The sequence below is a fragment of the Siphateles boraxobius genome, unplaced genomic scaffold, assembly GCF_051911475.1.
Source record: "Siphateles boraxobius isolate OS27281-9 unplaced genomic scaffold, OSU_SipBor_1 9, whole genome shotgun sequence".
NCBI classification, from domain to species: Eukaryota; Metazoa; Chordata; class Actinopteri; order Cypriniformes; family Leuciscidae; genus Siphateles; species Siphateles boraxobius.
Window position 1 is genome coordinate 17,195,505 of NW_027509219.1, and position 17,819 is coordinate 17,213,323.

At 35.7% G+C, this 17,819-nt stretch overlaps 1 protein-coding gene across 1 annotated transcript in view; it reads left to right on the forward strand.

Annotated features, from left to right (window-relative positions):
- Window positions 1–17,819, forward strand: part of ipo11 (importin 11) — a 197,257-nt gene that overhangs the window by 80,915 nt on the left and 98,523 nt on the right. The window contains exon 16 of the mRNA XM_077222607.1: window positions 3,945–4,071. Within this exon, the coding sequence (XP_077078722.1) occupies window positions 3,945–4,071 (127 nt within the window). The remainder of the gene's footprint in view (window positions 1–3,944; window positions 4,072–17,819) is intronic.

Genomic DNA, 17,819 nt, shown 5'->3' on the forward strand with positions numbered 1-17,819 from the left:
TTAAGGACATTTGTGTCTATGGCTTATTTTTTGTACCTCATGCTAATTATGTGATCAACCCCTCTCATCCTTTCCTGTATCCATTTACTTCATGACCTTGTTGCCAAACTCCATATTAAATACCTATTAAAAATGAATTAAAAGGATTTAAAAGGAAAATGAGGTCTCTCTGGAGACTCCTTACACTAAGTGTACAAGAAGCTAAAGTGCCTTCGGCAGCAGGCCTGTTTACCTTTATTTGCATGTGTATGCTCCGCTGTTTGCCGTTGAGAGTAATCATTGGTTACATGTCATTTAGCAGATGCTTTGTAGAGCAAACACAATGTTTACCTTAGAGTGAACTCATTCTAACAGGCAGCTTGGCTAATATATTTGCTCTCTGTGGAGTGACCTTTATATTTAATGTAATGAGGTGCTGGTGATATTAGTATTGGTGGTTTTGGGTGCGATGCTGAAGTTTTTTATCACCATTGGCTCTATTTACTCTGTCGCTCACTGGCAAGCAGACGAAAGCAGCTTAAACCCCTGGCACGCTCGCTCACTTTTTATCAACGCCACTGGCACCGCAGCCTGTTTCTCTAGAGATATTTTCTTCAAAAAAAGCCTTGAAATGATGCCTCTTTTATTGTCTCTAGTGGGCTGAGAGAACCCCAGGGCCCAGAGTCATGCCTGCTTTGCTTTTGGGAACCAATCCTGCAAAAACAATTACAAATTTTGACTAGTTTTTGGTGGAGAATGTGGATTGTTTACAAAAGCAAACACCCCTGCCCCTTTTATTACTCTTATTACTAGAGATGCACCGATTGATCGGCTGGTGACTGGAATTGGCCGATTTCCACGTGATCGGCCATGACCGGCGACCAGCCGGGGTTCGGCGCAGAGTCTATTTTTGCTGCACTGCTTACGCTCAATTAAAGTGAAAGCACACTTTTGATGGACAAAGTAAATATGATTTCACTCAAAAAGTGCCCAAAATGCACAGAATTTGCATGTCTGGTGTGTTTTAACAAGAACTGGAGTAGGCTATGTCAGAAAAGAAAATTAATTTTTTTTTTGAAATGAACACATGTTTTTAGTTGGATATTGGATGTGAAAAGAATGAAATGGTTCTTCCATATCACTGCACTTTACAGTGCCTAGCATAAGTGAAGTCACCCATACTAAAGTTGACTAAAAAGAGGAATAAAAAATCATATTTTGGAAATTGATCTTAATACATTCATTTAAAAAATGCAGAAAAATACAACCTTTAAGGACACCAATTTTCTTTGTGAATGAATAATGTATCCTAAATAAATAAATGTTCTTCCTTAAAATACGGGGTGCATAAGTCAGGGCACCCCTATGTTAAATTCCCATAGAGGCAGGTAGAGTTTTATTTTTAAAGGCCAGTTATTTCATGGATCCAGGATACTATGCATCCTGATAAAGTTCCCTTGGCCTTTGGAATTAAAAAGGCCCCACATCATCACATACCCTTCACCATACCTAGAGATTGGCATGGAGTACTTTCCATAAGATCATCTCTCAATGCAAACCAGCTATTAGGCTAACTGAAATAAAACCATTTTCCAAAAGATGATTTTTTTATTCCTCTTTTTAGGCAACTTTAGCATGCGTGTGTTCACTTACACTATCCACTGTAGATGTGTGTGAATTTCCCACACCAGGAGTAATTTATATAGTTCTATTTTATAGCGATTACTGTTCAAAAAATGTTCTACTAAAGAAAGGAGAGAAAATAAATATTTGTGTGTTCTGTAAAGTGGTTAGAAAAAATGAAATCGGAATCAGCTAAAATCGATATCGGCAGGTCAAACTCAATGAAAAGTCGGAAATCGGGATCGGACTAGAAAATTGTAATCGGTGCATCTCTACTTATTACTGCTTAAGTATTATTTTGAATATCCTCTATATATATTTTTAACATCTATAATATTTATGGACACACATCCATAAGAAAGTTATTCTGAAACCTAAAAGATAACAGCCACTTGTAAGATGTCTAGCATGCATTTTGGAGTGAGGAGGAGAGTGAGAATTATTGACAGACATAAATTGGTTTAACAGATGTGTAGAAGCGACAAACTAATATGTAAAAGTTATTAACCTACACTTTGCAATTCAGCCTTCAGTCATAAGTTACATTTTGTCGAGGACAAACAAGAAAATGATTTGATTAAAGTGTTAAAATGGCAATAAAAATGTAGAGTATGTTCCAAATATTATCAAGTGCACATGTATGTTCCACTAGCTGTATGTAAGGCTGGAAGCTTATGCTGCTATTTTGAACCAATAATCGGAACAAAAGGCAGTTGAAGGATAAAGTGTATAATTGAAATATTTATCTGACTCCAATATAATGAATCTGACTCCATTAAAGTTGTTTTTATTCTTTAACCACTTATTCTATAAAGGTAAAAGTCTTTCTTAGAACTGATAGGAAAACGTAGGATTTAACCTGAACGTTTAGATAATGAAAGAATCAGTGATTATCAAAGACCTTAAAGCAGGCAAAGTTATTTATGAAGTTACCTATTTAAGTATACAGACAGTAGAATGGAACAACATATTGTATAGAAAACTTAGTTGTAACAAATAATGCACTGTTGTGCCGACGAGGCTGTAAAAACCTTTCTCACAGCATGAGGTGTGCACTGGTGTGCCGGAGTGGCAGGGTTAAAGCCTTTCTCCAAGAACAACCGTTACCTTTCCTTCCTATACCCTGAGCAAAGCATTGTTAAACATGAGTGGAATACCAACACTGAAACTGAGTGACAGGAAACCAAAAGATGAGGCAAGTGGGTGGTGATCAAGAGGGGGGAGAAGAGCGTAAACATATTCTCCTCAATGCATGTTTAAGCAATAGTACCTAGATTGTATAATATGATACTTTGATACCTCTATTAAGTTTACCACCATTCAGTTCAGTTTATAAGCTGTCAGATAAGACCAAACATGACATAGTTACATGTTAGAACACACTTGTAAACTGTAACAGTTGGAAGCATATGTCCTGTGAAGCAAATGGTATAGATGTGTCACTCCAGACAGAAGCATCCTGTGCCTGGAGTGTCCCAACAGTCCTCAATCAGCATTAGCGTACTGTGATGATGGAAGCCATTGTGCCACGTTTAATTCACATGTATACCTTTAAAAGGATTTCTGAAGTACTATGGCAGTAAAGAGTTCTGGCCATATTTCCTCAGCCCTACAGTACATGTACGTACTTCCACCAGTATGTAAACGATCTTGATCGGAAAGGGATTTGCATATCAGTGTGACTAATAAATAAATCTAACATTTAATTCTGAAAAATTAAACATTGATTAGGCTATTGCGTGGGCAGAAATATTTAGGTGCCCATGGCTGCACTGCTGTATACCTTTTGTAACTCTTGAATACATTTCCCAATCCACTTTAATTGTTTAATCTCACCACATAGAGAGATCTGTAGGCATTCTGTAGGAGGAGTGCATTCAATCACGATTGATTTTAAAATAATTTGCACTTTAATTAAGCAGAATGATAGGAATATTTCGATCATTTAGGATTAGTATATATTTTTTGTATTATAAATGAGCCCCCAGTGTTTTATTTTGTACTTGTGCCAGGTTTTCTTTGTTTCCTTCCTTTTTTTCTGAACATAAAGTCACTGCAAAGAAAGTTTTTGCCTTTTGAATACCGACCTCATGTAATTTTTCCTCCTGGGAACAGAAACCTTTAAGTTTTTCTTTATTCATGGAAATGAGAACTGTTTTAGGTGTGCTGAATACAGGATTTGAAGAGTAAAAGACCATTTCAGGACATTATCTCCCTATTGTGTCTTACACCTGCAATTCAGAACCTTACCTTCTCAGATAAAATAAGCTTTTTAAGAGATGTTAAGCCATTAACAGCACAATGCACAGGGAATGCTGATTTGGCTCATTTTGTTTTTTTAGGTACAAGTTGATCAGAAGGCGGGTGATCTGGCTGATTGGACAATGGATCTCGGTCAAGTTCAAGCCGGATCTGCGTCCCCTGCTCTACGAGGTCATCCTCAGTCTCATGCAGGACCCCGATCTTGTGGTATGTGAAGCTTACAGGATGTTCAGGTTTCTTAAAGGGATATTTCAGCCAAAAACTAATAATCTGTCATTATTTACTCACCCTCATGTCATTATAATGAATGTTGGCTGATGATTTCAAGCTTCAAAAAGGACACAAGCACCATAAAAGTATGATGTTAATCATTGTAAAACGGTTTTAGCGGTCCTTGCCACGTATATGAGAGGTAGCAAAGTCTGGTTAATGAATGACATTCTTTTCAGAAACAAAAGCCCACAAAACTGGTCTAAGCTTTAGTTCCCATTGAAATTGCACTTTTTTTTTAATCAGTTGTTTTAAATATGTCTTTTTTTTATTGTTTTAGTTTTAATTTAATTTTAGAGCTTCAACTTAAACTTATTTCAGTCAGTTGCCAAGGCCACTTTTGTATTTTTCAAGTTTCTCATCTAATTTTTATTTAAACTAAAAAAAAAAGTTTTTAGTTTTAGTTAACGATAATAACCCTGATGTGATGATGTGCACGAGAGCAATTATGAATTCCCAATGAGCATTACCAATTATGGACTTGCTTTCTTTGCATTGAAAGTCTGGACAAATCGCCCATTGGTTCAAATCAATTTTGTCTTCCCCAATTAGGGATGCGTGAGGACTCTGATTACCCTCGTTGTGTCTCGGTAAATAATGAGAGGCCATCATTAGATGCCAACTTATGAATGGTAGCATTAATCAGCATCACCAGTGGCTAATCACTAATACGACTGCGTGACCAAAGGCACTCTCCAGCCTGCAGCTTAGCCACGTTTAATTCAAAATCAATTTCATGTGCACTGCGAGAACCTTTTTTCAGTCCAACACTTTTCCCAGCTTACAGTCATTTTGTATTCATTTGCTGTTCAATAGCCTGAGTTTTCTGATCGGATTTTCAGATATGTAGGTTTATGCAGTTAAATGCATTGACAGAATTGACTGCCTGCATTTCTAGTTTTTATTTTTTAAACATTATTTCTAGATAGGTTGGGTCAGGGCAATTCGCTTATTTTAGAGGTGTTTCGTTAAGAGGGGTTAATTTAGAGACTACATTTTTCAAAAGAGTTTATCCTGCTGACGGCATTAGCATGCTGTGCTTCATTGTGCTACCAGGGACTTGTTAGTGTGGTAAAATTTCCCTCCATTAAAGCACAGTTTCTATACTCATCAGAGCAGCGCTGTTGTAACATTCAGACAGTTACTGTTTGACTTCAAATAACTAGCTGTGAGCAATTTTCCCATTATTTTATATAATCTGTAGCTCCACTTTTTGTGGAGACTGTAATAGACTAAATATCAATAATCTTTAATTGCACAAGACTATTCATTTCTTGAATATCCTACCGGTACAGTTATATTATTTGTAGTAATGTGTAGGGTCAGACAGGTCAATTTAGCTCAAAAGGAATTATTAATTAATTAATAGGGAATCTTAAAAGAATCACTTAAACGGCCGAGCAAATGCTCGTCCACCGTTCTTTTGAACGGGCCGTAACTATCAGCTCTAAAACGCATATAAATATCCAAACTATAGTGAAACACTATATATAAGCAAGGTAACTTAGATCAGCAGTTTAAGACACTAAATTCGTAAGCACATAACACAAGAACAAATATCTTTAACATACAAAGAAGACTTTATTGATTATTCTAACACATAAAACTAATATCTAACACAATCAGACGCACACACACATTCATACGAGTTGCAGAAAGAAAGAGAGTGAGGAAAGAATGAGTTTTAAGAGTGAGATGATGAAATCCCAAGTTTCTATATGCACTTATAAGACATGACCTGAACGAACCATCAATCATTGATTTAACCCTTCTATTTGTTTCTTAGGCGGGGTTATTAAATGTTATATCAACGCACCAGTTCAGTTAAGAGTCTGGAGGCTACTTGCTTGTCTTTGCGTTCCTTTGGGGATTCCTTTTGTCGGCGTAAAAAGGGGTTTCCTGGGTTCGTTGATTGGCTGGCGGTCTTCTCGTTTCTGGATAGATGTCTTGGGCAGCCAATCACGTGGTGTGTTGGCGATGGATGGGAAGTCTTTGAAGTTGGAAAGCGGGCTTTGCAGTCAAATCGTTTAAACGCAACTTAGCAGCAAAACTTAACTTAGAACCGACTCTCAACGGAAAAGAAAAGATAACTAAGAAAAATAAAGAAAAGTGAGACAGAGTAGTTGGATGGCTTGAATGAAGCTGTTTGACCCATGTTCTTCTGATCTTGATTTGGGTTCTTTTGTCTGCTGGTCTACATGGTTACTCGTCTGTCCGGTTACTCGTCATGGCTTCTCCGTGACTTCTGTTAATCTGCTCTACCGAAAACAAATTCAACTCAACCAAACTCTTTCAACCCAACCAAAAAAAAAAACTCTGGCTTTGTTCGGGTCCTAAGATTTTAAACTCAGCTGTTTGTCCAGCCTCTTGGATTAGTTCTGACCAATTAGGCAATGTCCTTACTTGAGAGGTGGCATTCTCTTCACCTCTCATCGTAAATCATGCGTTATCTGTTTACTCTCCGGCTCCAGCAGAGTACAAAGTGTACAGTTTAGACATGATTCCTATTATAAGAACACAACACATTTTACACAGATTTCAATCAAGACATCTTCTGAATTAAGAACATATGATCGTACTGATAGTAAACAAGACACACTTTCATTCAAACATCTAATAGTTATAACAATTACATGACTTGTATGTGATCTAAGCATAATAGAGACATACAGAGGTTGTAGATACAATATAGGATTATGTAGTTGAACAATGTTTGATTATAAGTCAGTCAAGAATTGTTTTGGGATGATTTTACATGTAAAGTCTCAGTCTGTGTGGTTTTAAGAGATTTCAACCATGGGGTCATTCCAAGGTCCTTAAAAAGGAGGAGGTCTGTTTCAAATCATTTGTCATGCGTTCACACAACTTCTGCCGTTATCTTGGTGGGTTCCGAGCCGTGCCATCTCTGAACCAATCAGTCTTTTCCAAACTATCTAACGTTGATAACGTTCTCTTTTAGTTTGTCACATCTCTTTGTAGCTATATTGATCATATAGTTCTTGGCTGGGACTGGCTGGAGCCCACTCCATTTATGGCCCTAGATTAGACTGGTGATTTGGGGGTCTGGAGTGTTGAGTTCTGTGTGGAATTATGTTTGAACGAATCACCTTGAAGATTCATTTGTGTTGGGTTCGCCCTCAAATCCTACATATTGAAGAGCTGTGTAGTCAGCACAGTTTCTTAAACGTTGGTATTTTTACTCAACTGATTGAAGTCTTTGCCGTTGCGATTCCCTCAAACTTTTAAGCTGCTTGAAAATGTCGTTTAGAACATCCATAATATTATCTTTTGAAGTTTTTAAGTATATGGTAAAATATATATTTATGCTAGCAACTAGATGTCAACAATGGCTATTGGAGTTCATCATATGCATACAGATGTTTGTGAAAATCCTGTCTCGGTGGGATTATCAGAGTCTGAAAATAGAATGAAGGCTTTATCAGCTGGGAGAGTGGACACGTTCAGTTGGTGATGGAGAGGGAGGGAAATTATCACAGAAGTGTTTTTGGGATTTCTTCAAACATTCAAGGCGAATGACGATCCACAAATCATTTTCATTTCCATCAACCTGATTGGAATTTTGATTGCTGTCCCTGGCTACGAAATGATGTATTTTTAAAATGGGGACGGTAGCATAAAATCATCCAAGCATTTTATCTAGGTTTAACTCATACTTGTTGTCCATTTCCGGCTTGATTACATTTACATTTAAGGCATTGATTACGGCACAGTTTGCACCTCTGTCGTCATCATACTGGTGGTGAATGTTTTTGCTGTGCAGCGCTTAGCATGAAAATGAATATGTACTAGGGGAGGACAGTAATCTTATATTTCTGTATGAATAGTTTTATATCATGGTAACTGCATAAATCACAATGTACTTATTTTTGCAAGAAATTAAATGGGATATACTGGGGTCCAAAAGTCTAAGACTACTAGTGAGAATGCTGCTTTATTTATTTGAAATTGTATTATTGACACAATTTAAATAAAATAACATAAATTGAAACATAAATTTCTTTAGATTTGTTATGTAATTTTGTTTATTTATAGCAGTGTTATTTAAGTTATTTTAGTTTTGTTATTATTTTGAATTAGCTTTTATTTTTATATTTTCAGTTTTCGCGTTAATTTTAGTTTAATGTTCAGTCATTTTTGTCTTTTTTAAAATAAATGTCTATTCAGGTTTATTTTACTTTTAGTTCAGTTTTATTTATATTTTTTATGTATTTCCAGTTTTAGTTTATTGCCAAGGCAACATTTCTAATTTTCATTGAGTTCATTTTAACTAATATTTATATTTTATTTTACTTTAGCTTTATTTCAATTAACAGAAATGTTTTTAATAGATGTAGTATTAGTTAGCGTTAATAACCCTGATTTAAACTGCAGGTTTAAATTACATTTTAAATTCTAGATCATCGGTGGGGATTCCATTGTATATAAAAATAAGTAAAGCCTAATACATTAAGTTATACATATTTTTAATGCATAATGTATAATCTTTGTGCAATCTGCTTTGCATTGTTCAAGCATATCATAATAATAGATTTGTTTTACTTATTTGGGACACGTCCTATTCCTTATTTCTATATTCCATGTTTCTTCATTAAACAGTGTAACGCACTCCTGCTCATTGATAATCCATGTGGATATTTCTAGCATCGCGCTGTTTACGCCATCATACTGCCCAGCCCTAACATGTACTTATTTATTCATTGATATGTTCCTTGTATTTATGGAAGTCGGTGTAGTGTGTACCAAGGCCGTTGAGCAGCCCGCTCTCTCGTGTCATATCGCCTCCACAGGCTCAGTAGAACCAGTTTAAATATTTAAGTTGTGGAGATGACAGACCATTAGCATGCTGTTCAAATGTATGAGAGCTCCCGGCCGAGCACACTCGCTTGGGTTTTTGTGTATGTATTTACGTGCGTGCCACAGGAAATTGAAGTCAGAGACCACGGGAACGAGGCAAACCATGGGCTCACCAAACACCATTAACTCTCTTTCAGCTGTGCAGCTGCTAGGTACGTGTGACAGGGAATCCAAATAAAGTTTACTATTTTATTATTAGCTTATAAAACCGAGTACAAACCCAGCACCATTTCACTCAGGGAACCCGTCCAGAGAGGGAATGGCAAACAAACAAATATTATTGAACGATGGAAAACGGGACAAACTGGGAATGCTGAATGCCGGTAATATATTCATTTAATGTATTTCACATTTCATCCTAAACATGTCAGGCATAGAAATGTTGTCCTGTCTCAGGCGTGAGTCTCAATTGGCAACAGAGCAATCTGGATGTAAAACCTGAGGCATTTATAGCCTTTCATCAGTACTAGGTCTTATTTTTAGGGGGTCTCTTGAGAAGGTTTTAACAGCACCTAAGCGTTAATTTTTAGTTTCTTTCTTTGGGAGCAGTAATGTTGTAGCATTAAATGGATAGTCCACCCAAAAAATTAAAACTTTGTAAAGAAAACGACATGCTTATAGACTGAACACATAATACACCCGTTTTCAAAAGTTTGCCTTTTCAGGCCCCCAAAATGGAGTTATCGTGTAAATAAGCGGCTAAAATAATTAAATAATTTAAATAAATTAAAAAATGAACTAAATAATTTTTAGTTGAAAATGATTTTGTGTTAACGACCCCATAATCCACATCACATTCACACTTCATTTTAGCAAGCCAAATAATTAGATTCCATTGAATAATAATAATTACATAATATTAATAATAATAATAATTAAAATATATGAATAATAATAATTATAGTTATTATAATTATTATTATTATTATTATTATCCCTAAGACAGTAATATATTGCTATTGTGATTAAACTGCACTGCAAAGTAAATGAAAAATCTATATTCTAGAATTAATATATTAATTATTTTTACTTTACACTACAGTAGTAAATATTACAATATTTCTTGAATTCTTTACTTGCAAAAGCTCTTAATTTGGTGTGAAACTGATTCAAGTACACTTTACAAACGCATCTCATTACAGACAGTAACATGCCATAATCATGCGTCCACAAAAATGCTAATTATATGAAGATGAAAATAAAGCTTAAGTGGCACACTTTGTGTGCCCAAATATGTGTTAAACACTTTATTCTTCCATGGAAAATCACCAGTAGACTTGCTGTGATAGTCTGTGTTCCCAGTCTTGTGTGTTCAGCCGCAACACCGGTTACATCACTTGCCCACCACGGCTCCACCCCCCACTGTTGTTTTGATTTTTTTATTGTAGTAAACATCATTTAGTTCAGTTAGAGAACAGACACTACAATTAAAAACTGAATGTGGCGGCTCATTGCAGCGTGAGCCGAACTAGACGATGGCGGAAGATTTTTTTTTCAAAGCGAAATGTAAAAGTGCCTATTTAAGCGAGTTTGACATTGTACTGCTTTGTCGTTGTGTTTTTCATTAAGAATAATACCATGAACCCACCATTCAAGCAATTGCCACACCCAAATTGGTGCTAATTCAAAAGCGAAAGTAAAATGCGCACAGGCATACATAACAGTGAATGACGAATTAGCGATTTAAAAGCGAGGTGCAAAAATGTTCTCACCGTCACATACCTAATCACCAGGTATGTTCTTGCCTATTTTTTGACAAAATCTTATTAAAGCCAAAATTATATTTAGCGTTCCATTCATTGACATCCATAATTATTCACCACACTCTCTAGACAATTCTGGAATTTTGGCCCAAAAAAATGCTGTTTTCACTGTGTATAAAACAAAAAATACGCTTCAAATGAATATTCATATTATGTAATGCACAATTTTAACAAAAAGACAAGGCAAATGTAGCTGATTTTGGGAAAGACTAATAAAGAATACAAGTTTCAGCAGCAATCGTTCTCCCCTCCGCCATGTTTAAAGTTTATGGCCCACTTAACTCGGGAACTTGGGTATCAAAATTACCCCCAAGCTTCCCAGTGGTCAATATGTCTTGAGAGAGAAATTTTTATAGCTAGGAAACTCGTATTTACGATAATTCCTATAGCACGTGAAAGCAGCATAAGCCGCACTGAAAATGCTTGAAAAAAACCAGATCATGAGCTGCCTGTCTGTAAGACACAGTATTTTATTTTTTTCGGTGAGAAAACCCTTTAAATGTAACCTTTATCTACAGTTCATTTTCTTATCTGTATAACTTCAACATTTTAAAAAGCTTAATGTTCACTTTTATTGAGCCAGCAATCAGACGGCACTAAACGGATAGTTTACTTTCTGTGCACATTAACAGACTCTACCTTCGTGCTTTTCCACAAACGCTCGTCGTCTGAGCATGGTTAGCCGTCAGCGCTATAGAGGTGCTGTCATGTCAGTGTGCAGACTCGCAGTTTGAGTCGACTTGACTGTTGCCCCGGGCCTGAAGGCTTCGGGGAAGGACGAACTACTCTTACACAGCTCCAACATATCAATATCTCTGGAGAGTTTACCCTCCTGCTTATAAAACAACCCATTGGTCATTTCTTGGGTTCAATTAAAGCTCCACACGCCTTAGAAATTCATTATAGGCCAGTCATCCACCATTCAAATAATGACATGTTGTGGTCTGTGTTGTTTTAATTCCAGTGCCAGAAGTTGCAGATTTGAACTTTGTGTGGCATTTCTTTTAACAACCAATTAAAATGGCATTTGTTTGTCAAAATGTATGTTTACCAAGAACATTTTATTTGTGTCCTATTCAAGGGATTTTGGTTAAGCACAGCTTTCAAGGACTGAGATTATAGTAAGAAATAATAAATCTTAAATAATAGATTTGAAAATATGACGAATTTTCAAATGCCTTGGCCTTTTTATATTATGTAGAAGGAGTTGAAATTGTTTCTCCAAAATGGTCTTGTCCAGTATATAATCTGAATGGTGTTGAAGTATTTTTTTTTGTCAGATGCTGACACATTTGATTTGAATAGATAATTGATATTAAATTAAAACATTATTTCACAAAATTGCTGTTTTTAACAATTGCTGCATTTTTCATCAAATAAATATAGCTTTGGGGAGAATAAGAGACTTATTTGACTTTCACAAGCATGAACATATTTTTAACTTTTGGTCATGTGTATATATTTATAGCTAACATTAAATATTTTTATATTGTAATACTTTGTTGTTTCTACATTATTTTGAGTTTCAATGTCAAAGACAGTATATTTGACATTTTTTTAAGGGCATCTTTTTTTCTTAGCACAATGAATGAAGGTCAGTATCATTTCTGCCCTGCAAAAAAAGATTTTTTATCGTTTTTGTTGTTTTTGACCAATGTTACCTTGTAAACAATGCTTTAAGATTTTCAGTTAGGTCTTACAGATAAATATACAGAAATGTAATAATCAAACACTGCAGAGTCTTCCTAAGTCAAAGTCAGTTATTTTCTCTTTGCCTTTTTTTCTTTGATTAACATTAATGACAGACAGCAGCAGGTTTATTAGGCTGCTGTCACTTTAAGACCTGACACACATGATGCAGATCTAACACACATCCCATTTTCTCTCAACTCTGTTCATTTGACACTTTTTAACTCCTTTAAGACTGTGCTTACCAGGAAACTGGAATCTTGAAATTATTTTGTTTGTTTTTGTCCGTTCAAGCACACAAGAGAACTCAATGCTGGCAATGACAGCTGGCACGCTGTCTGAAGCGGTATTCTGTGCTCAGTTTCAGGCGTTTGTTCACAGAAAACCACTTTACAGACAGCACGCCAGTATAGATTTGAGTTCTTTTTTGCATCTTATCGCACTTGAGTGGTTTAATGGCACTTGAATCAATGATAATACGATCATATAGTACAGCCAAAGGATGACAAAAAATAAACGGATTGCGTTTTTAAATTTTTTTTTTTTTGAAGTGTTAAACTGGAGAATTTATTTTATTTTTTTACGCAAAATTAACACGTTAATTTTGACGGCCCTAATTAATTTATGAGATGGTTTTGGTCTGAATGGATGTCAGCTGTGTTCTTTTAATTTATCGACCTCTATCCTAGGCACAACAAGAAAGCACTATATGTCTAGGTAATGTGAAGAATGTGCATTCACAGCGTTTGGCCTGTTCAGAAATGAGCGACCTCACCAGAATTGGAGCTCTCATGCCTGCAGGAACTTTCAACACAGCAGTAGATCATTTATCTTATATGTTTCAACATTGCCCGAACTCTATTATGCAAAGGAAATGAGATCAGGCTACTTCTATTTCATGGTTTGTCAGCTTGAAAAGAATAGACTAATCGCTTTCATATGCACACACCCTCATACATGTATACAGCTTGTATTTGCAAATACTGTACTGCTCCTTCACTTGCAGTGCTGTTACTACGGGAAAACTACCTTCTCTTTATTGTTTTGACATGATATAATTATTATATATTATAATATTAATATTGTATATTTTATGATAAAATTGATAACTTTTTACAATAAGTTCCCATTTGGTAATGTTAGGTAATGTATTAAGTAACATTAATGAGCAATTCATTTGTTAGAGTATTTATTAATCTTTAATAATGTTAGTCAATAAAAATTCAGCTATTCATAGTTCATGTTAGCTTAGGTCTATTAAATATTAACACACAAATGTTTTATTTTGATAAAGTATTTGTAATTGCTGACATTAATATTAACTAGGGCTGCAACTAACGATTATTTTGATAATCGATTAATCGGACGATTATTTTTTCGATTAATCGATTAATCGGATAGAAATTAAATTAGATTTTTTTTTTATTATAACTAAATAAAACCGTAAATCAGGGTATTTATGTGTAAAAGTGTACTTTAAAAAGTGCAAAAGCCACACATTGAGTTTTACTAATATCAATATTTGCATTGTTTTTAATGATAATTGCTGATGGCAAGTTGACAAACATGATTATTGTTAAAAAAATGATATCCAACATATTATGTTTTAACACAATTTTTGTTAAAACAAATTTACACAGACATGTTGTTCAGATGTGAATATCTGAACTAAAAACAAACTAAAAACGTCTAAAATATATAATTCATTTAATTTTTATTTAAAATTAATTATATATAAGGAATATAAGGATAAAGAATATAATATATATTATATATAATATATTAAAGAATAATATAAGGATAAATTGATTAAATAAATATAGAAAGACTGAAAACAATTGTGTGAACGTAGAGCCGCAGTAGATCGCGTTTGAAAAACAATTAAAACTTAGTAGACAAATGCTATAAAAAGAGAACGGAATGGAGGTAACGTTACCCAGCAAGCTAACAGGCTTGAGTAAAGGACAGGAGAAATTATGCATTAGTGCACAAGCATTCGCTGAAAACCACTGAGTACAGTGACTAAAAAACAATATTTTACTGCTGCTGTTATTAACTGCCTTTATATTTAGTGCTTCGCTTTGTAAAGACCGTTTTAATTTAACATATTTCTGCGGTAGCGCTATTTTAATCCATCACTTACGTTGCGAGCGAACTGATTGCGCAACCTGATGCTCGAGACAAAATACAGACATCCCAAGATCCCGGAAGTCCCGGGAGTCTCCCGCATATTGATTGCGGCTCCCTGATGCCCGCGAATTAGTTCAAACTCCTGAAATGAAATCTAGAGCGCGCAAGCAAGAGCGCGCATGCGAGACAGAAGAGACTGCTCCAAACCGTGTAGCGCGCGCGCTCGGCAGAGCGCCTGAGGGAGAGAGACCTTGCGTGTGTGTGCGTACCAGTAAACGCTCCCCGTGACGTAAGCAGACCAACTAATCGATAATGACATTCGTTGACAACGATTTTCATAATCGATTATAATCGATTTTATCGATTAGTTGTTGCAGCCCTAATATTAACTAAGATTACTAAATGCTTTTGAAGTATTTTCCTAATGTAGTCAACGAATGCTAAAGTGTTAATATATAATTTGAAATATAATTTCAGTATTTATTTTGCCACTGATTTTTCAACAATTAAGAGGGTTCCTCACTTTTGGCACATACTTTGCCTTTAAAGTTGCTCTCTAAAGCAAGAAATATTTATGGTGTTTTTTTTAAATGATAAATAGTATTTGTAGAATTTTCCGTTTTCTCAAGTACTTTGTATTTTATCATTGTGTATGTTCAAAACACAAAAACTATAGCCGAAACAAAACACTGCGTACAATGAACAGTACATGGATATGTGTTTGCGTGGGATGTCATGTGGAGGAATTACCGTGGCAGCTGTGTCTTCAGCGATTGCTTGCGGAGACTAATAGCTATTATTCACCTAACTTCTCCATTCAGACGAGTCGAAGAAAGCAGGATTTAGATGCTCATATCCATATCGGAGGCAAGCTGAGCAGGCTGATAACAGTGATGCTGGCAGACCCATACTGATGGGCCGCTCTGATTGGCCAGGTGGCACGTGGACTCGTCCGACATCCGCAGGCAGGCAGGCACATACCTTGTTAAAGGTTTACTGTCACAAAATCCCATCTCCTCGCTCATAATTCTCTCATATCTGCTGGGTGGGCGCTCTGTACTCTGGCAGGGAGCAGAGTGCTTTATTTTCAGCCGGTGTTTGATGTTTTATGCCGCGGATACCTCTGAGAGAGAGGAGGCAGCCCTGCTTATCTCTGCTTTTAATCCTCTGTAGAATATGTAAGCCCTCCTAAACCCATTTCAATGACGATGGATTGAATTCGGTAACTGACGATATTGTTTCTGTTTGTTACATGCTTTACAGTCTGTAGTTATGACAATGCTTAGAAAATAGCAGGGTTTTGTGTGTCTTAATTGGTTGCCGAAATACTGTAGGGGCGTAAATGACGTGCAAACCGCACCACCTGTGCGACGCTTCTCTTACAGTCTTCCAGCTTTAGCTTTCTACACCGTAAAAAAAAAAGATTTATCACAACTTTTTTTTCTTTTGTCAAATCCACTTTGATTATTAATGTGGTTCAGGTAGCATGCTATTTTGAGTTTCTGTTGATAGATGCAAAATGTTGTTAAACCAATCTCCTTCATTGTCTTAACTACAATTTTTAATTTAAATTAAATCCAAATTTTAAGGCAGCCAGGCAACTTTAAGTTAAACCAACACAATTTTTTTAGTGTGGAGACTCACATTGGCAGTTGCTGTATCTGAAATCACATTTTTGTTCATCGAACAATAATAATTTAGTTACATTTTATTTTAAGTTATCCTTTTTACAGTGTAATTATACAATTATGGACTAATAATTATGGAATAATATTAATTAACAACATGTACTTTTATGGATATGGTTTAGATTTAGGGTTAGTTGCATATAATTATGCATAATTAACGTTTTTGCCTATAAAAACATGTAAGATGTGTAACTAGGACACAAAGTGTGATCTTTAATTTACACAGATGTGGTAAAACAGACATAAAACAACTTACCGATATTATAATCCTGGCCGATACAGATAAACTGATAATTGTATTCCACTAGAAGTGTGTAGTGCTGTTTGTGTCTGCAGAAACATTGTCCTCTGCCTGTATTCTTTTCTTTTCTTTTTCTAATGCCGTGCTTGGGACATTTCTGCTCTGCAGCCTTTGGCCAGTGGCCATGTTGTCTGTGTCTGAAGCTCTATGAAGCTCCGCTAAGTTGTCATGTCTCGACACAAAAACAATTTGCTGACTGCTATCTGTAACTCAACAAATTGCTAGGCATTGTAATTACGTTTTAATGATGACACGTAATTATTGTTTATTAGCGAACTAGACTGAAGATGGCTGAACTCGCTCGCAAATTACCGCCAGTCATTAACGTAACTGTTTGTTCTTATAAAGAGAAGCCAAAAAAAAATGCATGCACAATATTTGAACAAATATTGCAAAAACTCATTACTCATCTTCCCACAGGTAGGTTGGACTGTATGTGTTCTGATGTCAGAGACAGGGGGCGTGGCTTCTGAACATGAACAATTCAATGTACAACATAGTCTGTTACTGATAAATCAAAAAAAAAAAAATTCTATATACAGTATGAAAGTGAGAGTTTCCAGCATTTCTATTAACATGACAGAGATCGTTTTTTGATATAACAAAGCAGCTGCCAGTAAGAACGGACTTTTAATGGAAGGATTATTCAGAGATGCATAATACCAAATCAGTAGTTAAGATGTCTTTCTTGTCCATTTCGGTCTTTGTCAGTTCACTACTTAATAAATGCATTGCTTCAGGCCTTTGGCTATTACTCAGAAAATTGCTTGATCGTTAAATTTGATGTGTTTCGGAAATTTCATAATCTCCTGCTACAGTATTTCTCGTTCTAAACCTGTTTGTGGAGCGCAGCATGCTGTCCCATCAGCCTGTGTAATAGATCATTTTGAGAGGGTGTTGGGGTCTGTCATTAGCCACCTGCTTGAGTCGTACTCTTTATGCAATCCTTGCTAAACACCCTCAGGCTCCTCTGTTATCCCGTACCAGCAAGACCTTTTAATGATGTTAATTTTGTTTTGGTTACAGGCTAACTCTCAAGATTTATAAGTCGAGGAGAATTGAGTAGGCTTAGTGGTTTCTTGTCAACATGTACCACACTGATTTAAGGTGAAATTAATGGCTGTCCTTTAAAAGAGTTCTTTGGAGGTAAAGCTTGTAAAATAGTTTTTCCAAGCCCACTTTAATATGCAGGGAAAATTATAAGTAAGTTTCTTACAGTATGTTCACTGATTCACTGCA